This window comes from Hakea prostrata, unplaced genomic scaffold (genome assembly GCF_041222555.1).
Source record: "Hakea prostrata isolate BN-2017 unplaced genomic scaffold, UWA_Hpros_2 contig_188, whole genome shotgun sequence".
Taxonomy (NCBI): domain Eukaryota; kingdom Viridiplantae; phylum Streptophyta; class Magnoliopsida; order Proteales; family Proteaceae; genus Hakea; species Hakea prostrata.
The window spans coordinates 49103-64379 of record NW_028291307.1 but is presented as its reverse complement, the minus strand read 5'-3'; the positions used below and the strand labels follow the sequence as shown (position 1 = coordinate 64379).

Sequence of the window (15277 nt, the reverse complement as noted above, 5' to 3'; positions counted from 1 at the left end):
GTTAAGCACTGCACATCCCGAACAGTTTTTGGGGCTTCCATATCAATTAAAGCTTGTATCTTGGCTGGATTAGCCTCAATACCTCTCTGTGATACCATGAAGCCCAAGAATTTGCCTGAAGATACTCCAAAGGCGTATTTCTCCGGATTCAGCTTCATTTGATATTTTCGCAGTACTGAGAATACTTCAGTTAAATCTGCGATATGCTTTGCCCTTGCAATGCTTTTTACCAGCATATCGTTAACATAAGCCTTGACATTTTTCCCGATTAGGTCTTTGAATATCTTGTTGACGGCCCTTGCAATGCTTCTGCATTTTTCAGGCCAAACGGCATGACTTTATAGTAAAAGCTTTCACGATCGGTCATGAAAGCCGTAAACTTTTCATCCTCCTTATTCATGAGGATCTTATTATACCCTGAGTAAGCATCCATGAAACTCAAAGTTTCATACCCTGCAGTTGCATCTATCAAGAGGTCAATCCTGGGCAACGGATAGCAATCTTCTGGACAAGCCTTGTTGAGGTCGGTGTAATCTGCACACATCCTCCACTTTCCATTCTCCTTTTTAACCATTACTACGTTGGCCAGCCAGGTTGGGCATTCAATCGGTTCAATGAAACCAGAACTCTTCAGTTTTTCAACTTCGCCCCGAACGGCTTAGTATTTTTCTATGGAGACATTTCTCCTTTTTTGGATAACTGGTTTCACCTTTGGATCTATCCAAAGTTTATGCTCTGCAACATTCCGATCGATTCCTGGCATGTCTTCAGCAGACCATGCGAATACGTCACTATTTTGCTGAAGAAAGGACTTCAACTCTCCTTTGAACTCTTCCACTGGTTCAGATCCAATATAAGTAATCCTTTCTGTATTATCAGTAAACAACTGGATTTGTTCCAGCCTTTCTACCGACTTGGGCCTTTGCATTTCTGCTTCTTCCCGATCATCTCGTACTTCGATTGGTAGGGCAGTCACCTTCCTTGGGCCCTCCTTGTCCTTCAAATAGGCAACATAGCATTGCCGAGAGATTCTCTGGTCAGATGAAACTTGACCAATTCCCATCTCTGTTGGGAATTTTATCTTTAGGTGCTTCGGAGAAACAATAGCACCTAGCTTGGACAAAGATGGCCACCCGAGGATAAAGTTGTAGGCCGGAAGTTCCCGAACCACCAAAAAATTTATTTGGACGGTAGCTTCCTTGGGAAAACTCCCAATTGATAGGTCCAACTAGACAGGTCCCTCTGCTATTGCAGACGATCCTGCAAAGGCATATAAATGTGTGGATGATGGCTCCATCAAGTCTTCATCCACCTTAAGCTTTTGATACACCTCATAAGATATTAGGTCCGCAGTAGACCCTGTATGAACTAAAACTCTATGTACTTCTCGGCGCGCGATCTCTACCTTGATGACTATGGCATCATCATGAGGTAAACAAATGCCTCCTTCATCTTCTTCGCCAAAGGTGATAGAATCCTCACCATTTGGCCTCTTACGCTTCTGCGTTTCTTCGGTTCCAACAAATTTAGATTTTGTTTTCAACCTCCGGAGTGATTTGGGTTCAGGGCTTCCGAATATTATAAGGATCGGTGACCGAGTAGCATCAATCACCTCCTTACCTTTTTTAGACCTTGGAGCCTCCTTCGGTTGTTCTGGACTAACCGAACGGTCCCTTTTGGGGCCAACCTCACGTGGCTCCTCTCTTCTCTTATTAACAAAATTGGACAAATGTCCCTGAGATATTAATCTCTCAATATCCGCCTTCAAATGACAACAATCATTGGTATAATGACCGTAATTCTTGTGGAAACGACAATTTTTTTCTCGATCCTGTTGCTCTCTAGGTTTTAAAGGAATCTTTGGAGGCCACTTCAAGATATTTCGCTTTTTAATGATATTCAAAATATCAGTCTGAGGAGTATTTAATGGAGTATACTCACTTTTACCGGGAGATCTCTGCCGCCATGCCTGAGGCTTTCCAACTCGATCACGAACATTCTGCTTTGGCTTCTGCTTGTTCTCAAGAACCTTTTGTTCTTTGGTGGAGGCTTTATTGTCCCCCTGGCGTGCATCTAAGATTTCCATGACTTCCGCCTGCTTTTGGCATCTCTGTACCAACTCAGCATAAGTTGTAGGCAAATCTTGAAGTAATAACTCCAAGAGTCTTTGGTTAGTTAGTCCAGTGAACAAAGCAGTTTTAGCTACTTGCTCATCTAGACTCTCTATCTCCATTGTAACTCTATTGAATCTTTTTAGATATTCTCGGATCGATTCGTTCTTCCCTTGTCTTATAGTAAACAAGGTTTCCTTGGTCTTTTTGATCTGGATTCCACTCTAGAATCGCCCTATGAATTTGCGTGCCAACTCATCTAAGTTTACGATCTTTCTTGATGGGAGTTCGAAAACCATTTCTATGCCGCCCCGATTAAAGATGAACCAAAAACCCTGCAGAGAATTTCATCAGAATTACCCGCAACTGCCATAGTCTGCTGATAATAACCGATGTGGGCCGTAGGATCTCCAGAGCCGTCGAATGTGGAAAAAGTTGGCAAACGGAAATTGTGAGGAAACTGGTATCCCGCAATTGGCTCAGCAAATGGAGTCTTTCGAATGACTGAATAGATATCATCATTTATCCTTCCTCTAGCCAATTGTCCCAGCTTCTGATTAATAATGGTCAATTCCTGACCAATATGTGTTAAATGATCTTCTACAATACGATCACGACCTCGAACAAAATGATCATCACGAACTACTCGATCATCACGAACAGCCCGATCATCACGAACGGCTCGATCATCACGAACAGCTCGATCATCACGAACAACTCATTTCACAGTTGGCGAGTGAGTTTTCACTCCTGTAACCAACCTCGTATTCGAATCGGTTGTACTTCCTTGCGGCCTGTCAAACCGATCGTCCCGTCTAGGCAGATCATTGATTCTCCTAGGCACTTGGTCACCTTCACGAAAGGTCTGACCGATATTCTGATCTTCAATCAATCTCTGATCCCGTGGCAATACACGCCTCCCTGCATCGCGATGATTAGGTTCTTGTGGTAATACCACTCGTCTAGTTAGCACACGGAGTGCTTGACTTACTTCCAAAAGTTGGACTTTCAATTTATCCAATTGATTTTGGAGTGTCTCTGGAGGATTATGTCCCCCTTGACCGCCTTCTACTTCAAGAGGTGGTACACTTCCCTAAGGAATATTTGGATTGTTTACTCCAGGGATTTGGACACCAGTATCGCGTTGTGCAGCGGCTGCTGCTGCCGATCTAGTCACCATATTCTCACAAACGACGCCAAATGATGCATCCATAATCTGCTCAGCCCTTAGATCTCCTTAGAATGACCTGCAAAATGAAAGCGTCAGATGTGGCCCGACCGCTGGGGTCGGGAGTCCACCTCCAAAGGCTAAGTCAGTCGATGAATTTAATCATAAACGGCTCTGCTAGAAGCACAGAGCTAAGGAATGAATAACTGGAATACGATTTAGATCATAAGCATTTGAGTGTTTACGTCCAAATGTGTGTGTATCGATCTTTTCTTTACCTTGTAGGTAGGTAATGTTTATATAAAGTGTACCTTCGAATCTTCTTCGTTGGATGTACTTGAGCCTTCTTCGGATAGTCGTTAGATCCGTTGAGCGATAGACTTCTACTAGTTTGAACTAGTAGAGGACTCCTAGGATAACCTCGCGGTTATTTGATGATTATCCCTTCAATAGTGATAAGTGACAGCCGCCAAGTTGTGTCTGCCATCATTAGGGTAATTAACCTAATCCATAAGTCAGATTAGGGCGTGGTTGTGGCTGATTTAGTTTTCTTCCTTAGCAAGCTATCTCCTGGACCCAGCTCACTATGAAGCAAGTCGATTCTTTTCATCCCGACCTGAGTCGAAGGTCAAACCAAGCATGAACCAGGTTCGATCATATTTTCTCCACATCAGTTACAATTTGATGTCTGATTATTTCTCTTGGCTTCATCCTTGTCATATAGAAAAGCTATATTTCAAGTGGATCTAGGCTTTTGGATGTACAGTGTTGATGCAAGATAGAAAACCTCATATTTTGATGCCTAAATCCATTCATTTTATAAGGTATTTTCTGTTATGCAGGATAGTTAGCTAAGGTAGAATTAGCATGTACTGCTTTTTATTTATTTCCTCCTGCTTTTTATAAGTGGTGCTGTATTGATTGTTCTTTAATCATCTAGTGATTCTAGTTATAATTAAGAAAAAGAGTGATTGTTATTCAAATTTAGATATGTGTTCTCCTACTTGTTCTTCTTATAATTTCCTCCAATAATGAATTGAAACTGCACTGGGTTTTGCAATTCAAGGTCAATATCGGTTGAATTTTGACAACCAGACCCCAGATCAACCCAAGATTCCTGGTGAATACATACTGGAATACATATTCCAGATCAACGTGAACTGATCAAAATGGGTGGATCTAGGTGTACTCTTCAGCATGAATGTGATCAATCGAATCATCTTCTTCATCTTGATCAAGGTCAATGAGGATTTGAGTCCATGGATCAGAGGTTACATTGCAAAGAGAATGTTGCAATGGAAGAAGCAGCAGGAGGCCACCAATCATATGGCATTAGCATCACCAGATCATCACAGCCTCTCCCATTCGCCTTCCCTGTTGCTAACTAGACAGCAGCGAACAATTAGTAGAAGAAGTTGTTACAATCTTGATTGCTTGTTCAAAGTTTGGACTTATTCATGAGGGAATATTTGTAGTATAATATTAAACTAATATTAATGGAAGGAATTCATAATTTAATTTGAAGGAGGAATCATTGGTTGGGTTCAATCTGAAGTTCTGAACCACTCAAATCTATATGATTTGAGGAAATCTAATATATGAGCAAATCTTAAGTAACAATTGCAAATCAATTGGCAGCAATGGCGAAACTCCCACCAATTATGTGAAACATTATAATCTCACTTGATTTTATGTGAGCAACTATGTATCAACTGATATGTATTACTTTTTTTAATTATTTTATAAAAAATAAAAATAAAAAGTATGTCCATTTTGTACCCTGACTTTGTACATACCATACAAGATTCTGTGCAAATTTTTGCCAAAGAAGCGTGCCCATCTGTATTCAACCATACAAGATTTTAGTACAGATTCTGTGCCAAATTTGCCCAATTCAGCACAGAAGCATAAATTGGGCAAATTTGGCACAAAATCATTGCCATACAACCCCTTAATATGCTTCTGTGACCACATCTCCACCATTTTAGCTTCTCTGGCCTCCGCATCCCTATAAATAGCATCAAGTTGTTCCTTGCAATCTCTCTCCATTTGATCAAGAAAAAGCATCGCCTCTTCTCTCAAGCATCTGATCTTAGCCTCTACCTCCTCCATCTTTTCCCTCTTCTTCCTGTTCTTCTCCAACTCCAACTGCTGCTCCAACTGATTCATTAAATTTGTTTTGATAGTTTTCTAGTTCCGTTTTTGGCATTTGAATCACTGAGTTATGGCATTTGAAGTAATGTCCACACACGTGGCTCTTAAGTAACCATAAAATTGTTTAAAAAAACACAAAAAACCAAAAACTTAAACACAAATATGATTTTATATATTTTTCTAATGCTTGACGTTTTGCAGAGAAACGGTCAAAATTTTATAGCAATTTGGGCCGAACTTTCGTTCATTGTTCGTCAGTCATATTAACTATTAGGTCAAGCCATCTTACTTTAGGAGAGCCCACAAAACAAGAAAAGATGTAAAAAGAAAAAGAAATACATTAATATGTCAAACTTTCACATTGTTCACACATGTAAACCATTAAAAAAATTATGCTGTTATCCTTATCCCACGTGGATTGGTTCAATGTGTGACAATCTTAATTTATTTGAATCTGGCAGCAGCTGTGAAGCAAGGTTTAAAGTATCAGTATCAGTCATGTGATTTTAAGAGACATATCGTCCAGTATTAAATATTGTATTGTTCTGACAAATGTATTTTATTTATTTTAGGGTAATTTTCATCTGGACCCCTGAGGTTTGATCTATGTCATTTTTAGTCCAAATAAATGGACACTTTGCATCTGCCTCCCCTGAAGTATTCAATAAGATTAATTAAGGACAAATTATAATTTTTATGACCAAAATACCCTCATACCTATTCTTCCTTTACCACGTTCTTCTTCTACTCCGGTGATCATTAGAAAAATTCCTAACCCTTCAGTCCAAACCCTAATCCAAACCTAGATTCAATACTAAGGAGCATAACATTTTTACTGGACAGCCCAACCCTTCTTCATTTCCTCTGGAGTTGTTATTCCGCAGGTGTTGCAGTTCTGCTTCATCTCTCACAAAATCAGTGAAAAAATGAAGAAGGTTTGGGTTGGAACAAATGAAAGCTACAACCTGGAGTGAAGAAGAGAAAGTTAATGTGGCTTTAGCTATTGAGATGGAGTAAAGAGAATCAGATAGATGAAACTGAAAGAAAGCGATGTTGGAAAGGAAGTTTGATGGTAGGGCAATTAGGCGGTGGCTAACCCATTTAAAATTTGAATAATTGGTGAAAGTCTTTCCAAATTTATTTGGTTGCCACTGTTTTACTAAACTTTAATCATAGGTTTACATTATCGCCATTGCCACACACAGAGAGACTCAGATTTGTGATCGGACGACGGTTTACATTATCAACTCGCTAACGCTTTCGCTCTTAGAGTTGTCCCTGGCCGCTTGAGAAATCTTGACAGTTGTGTGCGAATCCATCATTTCCGTTTTCCTCCATTATTCCTCTCTTGTTTATTTCGTAGATTCTTTGATCTCCCTAGCAGAACCTCAAACCTGAAATTTGAAATTTGAGGAGGATCGGCTGAGTTTGGGAGTTTTGCAGACTGGTCGTCTCAGCCTTACTCGCTCGGTGGTGACTCAGTCGGTACTGGTGGTGGTGGTGGTGATCGGTTGTGAAACTTTCATGGTGAAAGAGGCGGAGAAAATGTGAATGCGACTAGGAAAGTACGAACTCGGAAGAACTCTAGGGGAGGGGAATTTCAGAAACATCAAATACGCCAGGCACCTTGACTCCAACCAAGCTTTCGCCCTTAAATCTTGGATAAACAGAGGATCATCGACCTCAAAATCACCGATTAGGTCTATATCTCCCCTAATTTTTAGGTAAGTGGGCAAAGATTCTCCCGTGATTTTAGGTAGTGGGCAGAGATTTTAGATAATTATCAACTGCGGGTTTTAGCAAAGAAGTGAAAACCCTTCTTCATTTCCTCTGGAAGACACGGTAATATAGCAGGGAAGTGGAAATGAAAAGTAGAAGAACGTGGTACAGAAAGAATAGGTACGAGGGTATTTTGGTCATAAAAAATATAATTTGTCCTTAATTAATTTTATTGAATACCTCAAGAGAGGCAGATGCAAAGTATCCTTTATTTGGACTAAAAATGACATACACCAAACCTAGGGGTCCAAATAAAAATTACCCTTTATTTTATTAAATTAAGCGTATATTTATTTGGAAAGAAACTTACTTTAATACCAAATTAATAAACCTTATATCTTCTCTGATGAAGAAAGATCATTAACCAGATAAAAGAAAAGAAATTCAGAAAACGCGGAAATTTCTATTGCCCTTCGAGAAGTTGCTATGAAGCTTCTTTGGTGACTTGACTTTGGTAATCTTAAATCTTCATCGATTGACGGAGGGAGATGTGGAAGCTATCTGATCAGTTCTTCTGTTCTTCTGAGCCGACTTCTTTCTTCTCATGAATCTCAGCTCAGCTTGAATGGCGCAATTGAATACTGCAAGGCGGAAGTACGATGACCGAGACTACGCTTTTTCTTCTTCTTCTTCATCACTCTCTTCTGCTTTCGCAAGTAGGGAGTACGAGGCGTACTTGAGCTGTAGACGTCTTGACACCTGGTACACCATCACTAGCTTCCTCTACCGTGCCTTGGAGGATAGAGGAATTCCCACTTTCAGAGGCGATGAAAAGCTCATGAAAGGCATGAAATCAAGTCACTCAATTGTCTCTGTGATCCACCGGTCCAAGATCTTCATCGTTATATTCTCCCAAGGTTACGCTTCCAGCAGATGGTGCCTCCATGAACTCGCCCAGATTGCAGAGTGCTTGCAAGAGGGTAACCGAGGAGAAATAATAGTGTTGCCCGTTTTCTATGGTGTATCTCCCTCAGATGTCCGAAACCAGACCGGTAGCTTTGAGATTTCCTTTCAACGCCACCAGGAGAGATTCGACACCAATACTGTAGAGGGATGGAAGAAGGCTCTGAGAGTGGTCAGTGAAATGAGAGGATGGTACATAGAGGGATTAATTAATAGGTAATTCCAAACAACACTTCTCTTTGCTTTCCTTTAATTAACCACCCAATATCCTTTTGCGTCTTAAAACGCCATTGATCCCGATTGGAATCAATCAACCAAACCAAAGAAAAGATTTTCCTTAATTTGTTCATCAATGTTCTAGCTACGACGGATTTATAATTCTCAGTTTACCGGTAAAGACTTTTGGTGTGATCGAATCAATAGAAAGAATGCAATAATAATTAACACTAACATACCCCTTTATTTTTCCAATTCTAACCTACATTTTTTACTTCACATGCAAAATGTCTCACTCAATCATGTCCAGTTCTTACGAATTTTTTCTTTTTCAAGTCAACTTATTTATTTTCCTTCTTGTTTTAATTATACTGCAGGCACGAATTGTTAGGGGCGGAATTTATACCGGTAATTGCTGAAACCGTTTTCAGTGATTTAGGAAATATAAAGATGAGGTCCCAGACTGCATACAGAGAGACCAGGGGTTTCTCAGCAAGCAGAGGCAATACAGATTTCGGGTTTTTCGTAAACTATACCGATTTCACCTTCATTAGAAAGACGTCGTAGCTTTATAGCTAGCCAGATGTAGCACCCCAGCACTAGCACCAGATATGCACATATGTATTTTCAGTTTGGTTGAGATTTTCAGTTAGTTTCACTAAGGGAGGACTAGCTGAACAATTTTTTTTCATAAAACAGATGGTATAAATTGAACGGCATCAGTTTCAGAGCTACTTACGAGGTCTCTCGTCCCTTTCACGTATTCATAAACCACCGTGGGCCAGACACGAAGCGCAACATCGCTGCTTTGCTTCACGGGGGTCTCTCCCATCTAGGACTCAAACCCTTTTTGGACGAGAAGAGTATGATGCTCGGAGAAGAACTTGACAAGTTCATTGAAACTGCTATACGGGAATGTAAGGTTGGGGTGGCGATCATCTCTCCAGATTATTGCACTTCTGACAATTGTCTCCATGAGTTAGCTATGCTGATGGAATGTAACAAGAAAGTGATTCCCATCTTCTTTGACACCAAAGTTTCTGATCTGACTGTTAAGAGCGATGGAAGTTTCTCAGACGAGCAGATGGAAAGGTTTAGCTGCGCCCTTAAGTTCGCCAAGGGTAGGGTGGGCATCGTGTTCAATTCTAAAGATCAGTAAGCTATTTTCCTTTTCTTTTTTTCTCCTAAAATATTAAAAACTTGTAATACTCTGATTTCTTGATCTTTTAAACATTTCTTATTTACTGGCTCCTACATGGATGCATCTTTCAGGGATTGGCCTGATATGATAGACAGAGTTTTAGCAACCGTGATGAAAATGATCAACAGTGATCGAGAGATCAAAGAAATAGAGCCGCATCGGCTGTTATGCTAATTTCAAAGGCTATCTGACATTGAAGTGGGACATTGTGCTAATGTAAATGGATATTTACTTGATGTGGGACCTTCACCCATTAGGCAGTATGGAGTTTGCCACCCTTTCTCTTCATAGATAACAGACCCAATTAAGCACAATATGCAGAGGAACTAATGGGAAGGAACACTAGAAATATTGATAAAATTGTTGCTTTGATTTAGTCTGTAAGAGTACTATGTAAGGTTTTTACTGCTGGATTTATTTGTCCATCTAGTCAGGTTGGGTCTGGTTAATTTTCAGTTCGATATTTGATTTGTTTTGATTAAATGATTTTCTTACCTGCAACCCCTTGTTTTGAATCGTATTTCATTCGTTCTACTAAGTATAATGTTTCGTATTTGAATTGTATTATTTTAATAATATTGAATGTGGTATTGTCAAGTTCCAGAAGAGAAGAGGAATGAACAAGCCAAAACCATGAGACTATGTAATATGATTGAGTGGAATACTATTTTCTTTAATGGAAGTGGTGAGTGAGGGGAAAAAATCATCTTCTGTGCACAACAGTGCAGCATCACAATGTGATAGGTGTCTTGTTCTGAATAATTGGCTGAGATCAGAAAGTTGGTTTTTAAGTGAAAGATATGATTAGCTTTGGCAAACCCCACTCATCTCTAAAACCCGGTTCTAGAAATTAGGGAGCCTTTAGTAACGGGCTAGAGAAGTGTTTTCTAAGTTCTATTGTTCTTGGAACATAGAAGAACAATCAAAATGCATTTAGCAATAGGGTTGTTTTATCATTCTCAAGAAACAAACCAGTTCAATTTTTGTGTTTGTAAAGACTTTTTGTAAAACAACTTTGACATGTTTCAACATTCTCAAGATCAAAAAACAACTCTCATTGGAAATGAGAAGGGATTATGTTCAACTTAAATTTCTTTTACACATTATTTGACTCCTTCCTACATCCAAATCCTCTGTTCCCAATTTGTTCCTACCCCCATCCACCCAAAACAACGGACATGTCTACAAATTAGTTCCTCACCCTTGAAATCGTTACATGCTATAAACCATGTTGAACCAATCATCCGAACTGATTTGACTAAACTAAACCAGATTGATGGGTTCTAAAATTTCCAAAAACTGACTTACCAATACTTCGTCTCTATTGTCGAAAATTTGAAATTCCCTCTCAAAACGAAGGAGACTATCGGTGCAACCCAGAGGGAGGTGATTAGGTTGCAATTAATGGAATTGCCCAATTTTTTTGTTTGATTGCAATTTTAAGATAAATTGAAAATTCAAATGAAATTAAACAATGACAAAACAACCACAACACAAGAATTTATAGTGGTTCGACTTTACAAGTCTACATCCACTCCTCTCTTGGCTTCAAAAGAGATTTCCACTAGTGATTCTCTTTCAATACAATAGGTAGAGATCAAACAATCTTTGTTACAGGGCAAGAGCATCATTTACAATCTTTGTTTATCTTAAAGCAAGAACACCCTCTTCAGTCTTTGTTTACGAGCGAGAGCGCCCAAATAATCTTTATTCACGGGCAAGAGCACCCAAACAAGGTTCCACTTGCTCCTCACCCCATGCTTGAAAAATCATCACTTAAAATTCTCATCTTATTATTCTTCAATTTGATTTGATAGTCTTTAAGCGTGTCATATAAAAGGGTAATAATGTAGCAAATTGTTTAGCATTTAAAGGAGCACGCTCCTAATATCTTATATTATGTCTTTCTGTACCTCTGTGCATAAATGTGTATTAACTATTTTACCTTCATTATGACTATAAAATTTTAAATAAAGCTTTACATAAATGAAAATTCTCCACATTGGTTTTGCTTAGATTGCTACCCAAAAAAAAAAAAAAAAGGTTTTGCTTAGATTAAAATCTCAATCCAGATTTGATGCGACAAGCCGACAACCGAAAGTTTCGCTTTAATGGTTCGGTACACTTGTGACATTGAACCCAACCAAAATCACACAGAATGTGACTCGAATAAAAGTGTCTTCACTGAAAAAACAACAAAAATAAGGAAATGACCTCAAACCACCCTGAATTTATTAAAAGAAAAAAAAATCTTAACTTTAATTAAACAGAAAAAGAAAAAATAAGTAAAGACCTCAAGCGTTGGATTTATCCAAGAGGCACACTTTTACGTGGATATTCTAGGGTTCACATCCTCTGCGGCCCAGCAGAGGGCGGCAATCCAGAGGCCCTCAATACGTGAGTGCCACGTGTATTTTTACATTTTTAAACCGTTAGATTGTTGGAGGTTGTAAACTGGTTTAGTCACAGGTTCATTTTAACCAGATCAACCAAAACTTAAACCAAACCATCTCTCTTTCATCAGTCTTCTTCCCCATCATGTTTGCGTTCAGCAAGAATTCCAATTGTAGAATGACAAAGAAGGAAAGAAAACAGTGTAAAAATTATGGGGAAAGCAGGAAGATAGAGTTTAAGTATAAAAAATAAAAATAAAATCTAGCACTAGATCTAAATCATCCAACATTCTCTTCTCTTGATCTTTCTCTTCCTATCTGACTTCCTATTAATCTCATTTCACATAGAGTTTCCGATTCTATATGATGCGTCCAAAATCTGTTCAGCCCTTAGATCTCCTGAGAATGATGACCTGCAAAACAAAGCGTCAGATGTGGCCCGACCGCTGGGGTCGGGAGTCCACCTCCGAAGGCTAAGTCAGTTGATGAACTTAATCACAAACGGCTCTGCTAGAACATAGAGCTAAGGAATGAATAACTGGAATACGATTCAGATAGCAAGTATCTGAGTGTTCACGTTCAAGTGTGTGTATCTAGATCTCTCCTTCCCTTGTAGGGAGGCGATGTTTATATAGAGTGTACCTTCGAATCTTCTTCGTTGGATGTATATGAGCCTTCTTCGGATAGTCGTTGGATCTCAACAGATAGATCCGTTGAGTGATAGACTTCTACTAGTTTGGACTAGTAGAGGACTCCTAGGATAATCCAATTGTTGTCTGATGGTTATCCTTTTGAAAGTGATAAGTGACAACCGCCGAATTCTGCATGTTGTCATTAGGTTAATTAACCTCCTCTATAAGTATTGGATTAGGGCGTGCTTGTGGTTGATTTAGTCTTCTTCCTTAGCAAGCTACTTCTCGAACCCAGCTCGCTCAGAAACGAGTCGATTCCCTTCGTCTAGACCGGAGTCGAGGGTCGAACAAGGACTGAACCAAGTTCGATCATATTTTCTCCATATCACGAGCCCCCTAGACCAAGCGTTCGGTCGATTCCGAGGGCTTGGTTTCTAACTGGGCTTGTCGTCAAGTAATAGTCTTGCATAATCCTTTAAATGTCATTTCACATTTAATGCGGTAGTGTTGCTTTTTCCTCAAGGTTTGTGAGGGTGCCACTACACATCCTCCTGCAATTGAAAACTATCATGGCTCACGCAATCAAAACGACCGTTTTTGAACACCTGTTTCGTGAGTTCAAACTTTCGAACCGTCTTCAAATCTCGATCGTTGATGCCGAATGAATCTCGATCGTTCATGTCCTCGAACATCCGTGCAGGTGTTTAAAAGCGGTTCATTGTCTTCATAGGTTTCATTCTTCTTGTCTGGAATTTTAAAACCTCGTCGTCTTCTTCGTGCCTTTATGATTCTTTCGTTCTCGAGCTCTCTGCCTCAGTGAATCAGTAAGTTTACTGATCTTTTTGCAAAGTTTACTTTCTGTCTTCAAGTTTCTTTTTCTCTAGAAACTGCCATCAGACCCTTTAGTAATGGAAGATAATAGGGTTTCCCCTGAGGCTTCCCCTGTGCCAAGCGCCGGTAAAAGCAATAGTGGCAATGAGGCCTTTTTTTCCCTCCCCTCTGAGCAGTCGGATAGTGACAACAAAACCCTAACTGCTCTTTGGCGTGACTTCGCAGAAGTTAGCCAACAAAGAGTAGAAGAAAGAACTGAGACTTCTTCTGTGCATCCTAAGTCTGGACCTTCCATGACTCCTAGGGTGACTGCTGAGTCTTCTGGGTGGTCAAAAGAATCCATCAAATCCGCCGGTGGACCTGATTCTGTAGCTTCCTCCTATAATGAGGAAAATCTTCCTTTAGCTATCGAGGGTTTTGACTTTCCTCCTTCGTACCATCTTAGGGCTCCCAAATCAGATGAGAGAGTTGATTCGACCCTTCCGGGTGAATTTTCCCTGTATATAGATGCACTGGAAAGCGGGGTTCGCTTTCCTTTCTTCAATCCCTTATTTGCAGCCGTTCTGAATCATTGGGACATCTGTCTCAGAATGTTTCTTCCCAATAGCTGGCGTCACATCGTCGGCTTCTTGGGTTTATGTTTTGAACTTGGCATCACGCCTTCTCTTCCTCTTTTGGTACATTTTCACATTCTTTCTATCTCCCATCCTCCTGGTTGGGTTGTGCTTTCCAAGCGCAACAAAGTGGAACTTGACTGACAGGGCAGCATTCTTGCCAAAGGAACTTGCCCTTCTAATCATAAAGGGTGGCGCAAGCAATATATCTTCTATCAAGCGCCTCAATTTGACCTTAACTTCCCGATCGTCTGGAAGCAGTACTCTTAATACTCTGAGGGGAACCGGGTCCTTCCTTTATCCCAAGAAGACAGAGCGGCTGTCGGGAAGATCAAGTCAATTCCATGGTATCAAGAGATACATGGATATGAGATGGAATACAACTCCATCCTTCAATACTGGGGGTTGGCTCGACATGAGCTCTTTATCCGCCATGCTTTATTTCCTTGAAGATATTGAGAATTCTTTTAACTCTTACTCTTGTCTTTCCTTGTAGTGCCTCCAAGAATGGATCCCGAAAGTCTTTGGGTAAAAGCTGCCAAGGCTATTGTAACTGCTGAACGGCGGTTCCCTCAGGCCTTGACTGTAGACCAAGTATCTTCTGCATCTCCTCCAGACCCTTCATACAAGGGTATCAGGCACCTGAAGCCAGTAAGTAACTGAAGCTTTGGGAAAAGGGAATAAACCAATAGTGGAAGAGATAGACCTCCCCTCTCCTACTCGATCCAAAAGGAAGCATGACTCAGCCGATGCTTCCATCCCGAAGAAATCCAAAAAGAATAAAGACTGAGGAGATCTTCATGCCTCAATGGACGCTGACACAGATAGATGGAGCAACTTAGGATCCTAAGAAAGCCGCTGAATGGAGCTCTCTCGGTCTTTTTCCTGCCGATCGTCAGGCCTTTGAAGCTCTGGAGGATGACGCTCTTGTTAGTCACTCCACAAGGTATTAATTCTCTTGATCCTTTGCTAATCGCTTTGTAGCCTTCTCTGAGATTTTCTAATAATCTCCCTATCTTCAGGAATGCTGTGTTGAGCTTTTATCAACACATTGAGGCATTGAGCCGAGTTGGTCGTAATGGCTCCTTGCTGCAGACCTGCGAAGAGAATTTGGCAATGGCCAATCCTGAAGTCGACCGGCTGAAGAAGGCAGCCGAAGAGCTGAAGGAGAAGCACGATGAGGAGCTGAATTCCTTAAGGAAGGAACTTGACTCCTCCAATGTTCGTGCCCATGCTGCTGAACGTGAAGCCAGGAAGTATAAAAAGGAGGCTATT

At 40.3% G+C, this 15277-nt stretch overlaps 1 protein-coding gene across 1 annotated transcript; it reads left to right on the top strand.

Annotated features, from left to right (window-relative positions):
* The first annotated feature begins 7777 nt into the window (after positions 1-7777).
* Positions 7778-8335, top strand: LOC148998681 (disease resistance protein L6-like). Its single transcript, XM_089141786.1, has one exon. The coding sequence runs from the start codon at positions 7778-7780 to the stop codon at positions 8333-8335; it is 558 nt and encodes a 185-aa protein (XP_088997912.1).
* Positions 8336-15277: the final 6942 nt, after the last annotated feature.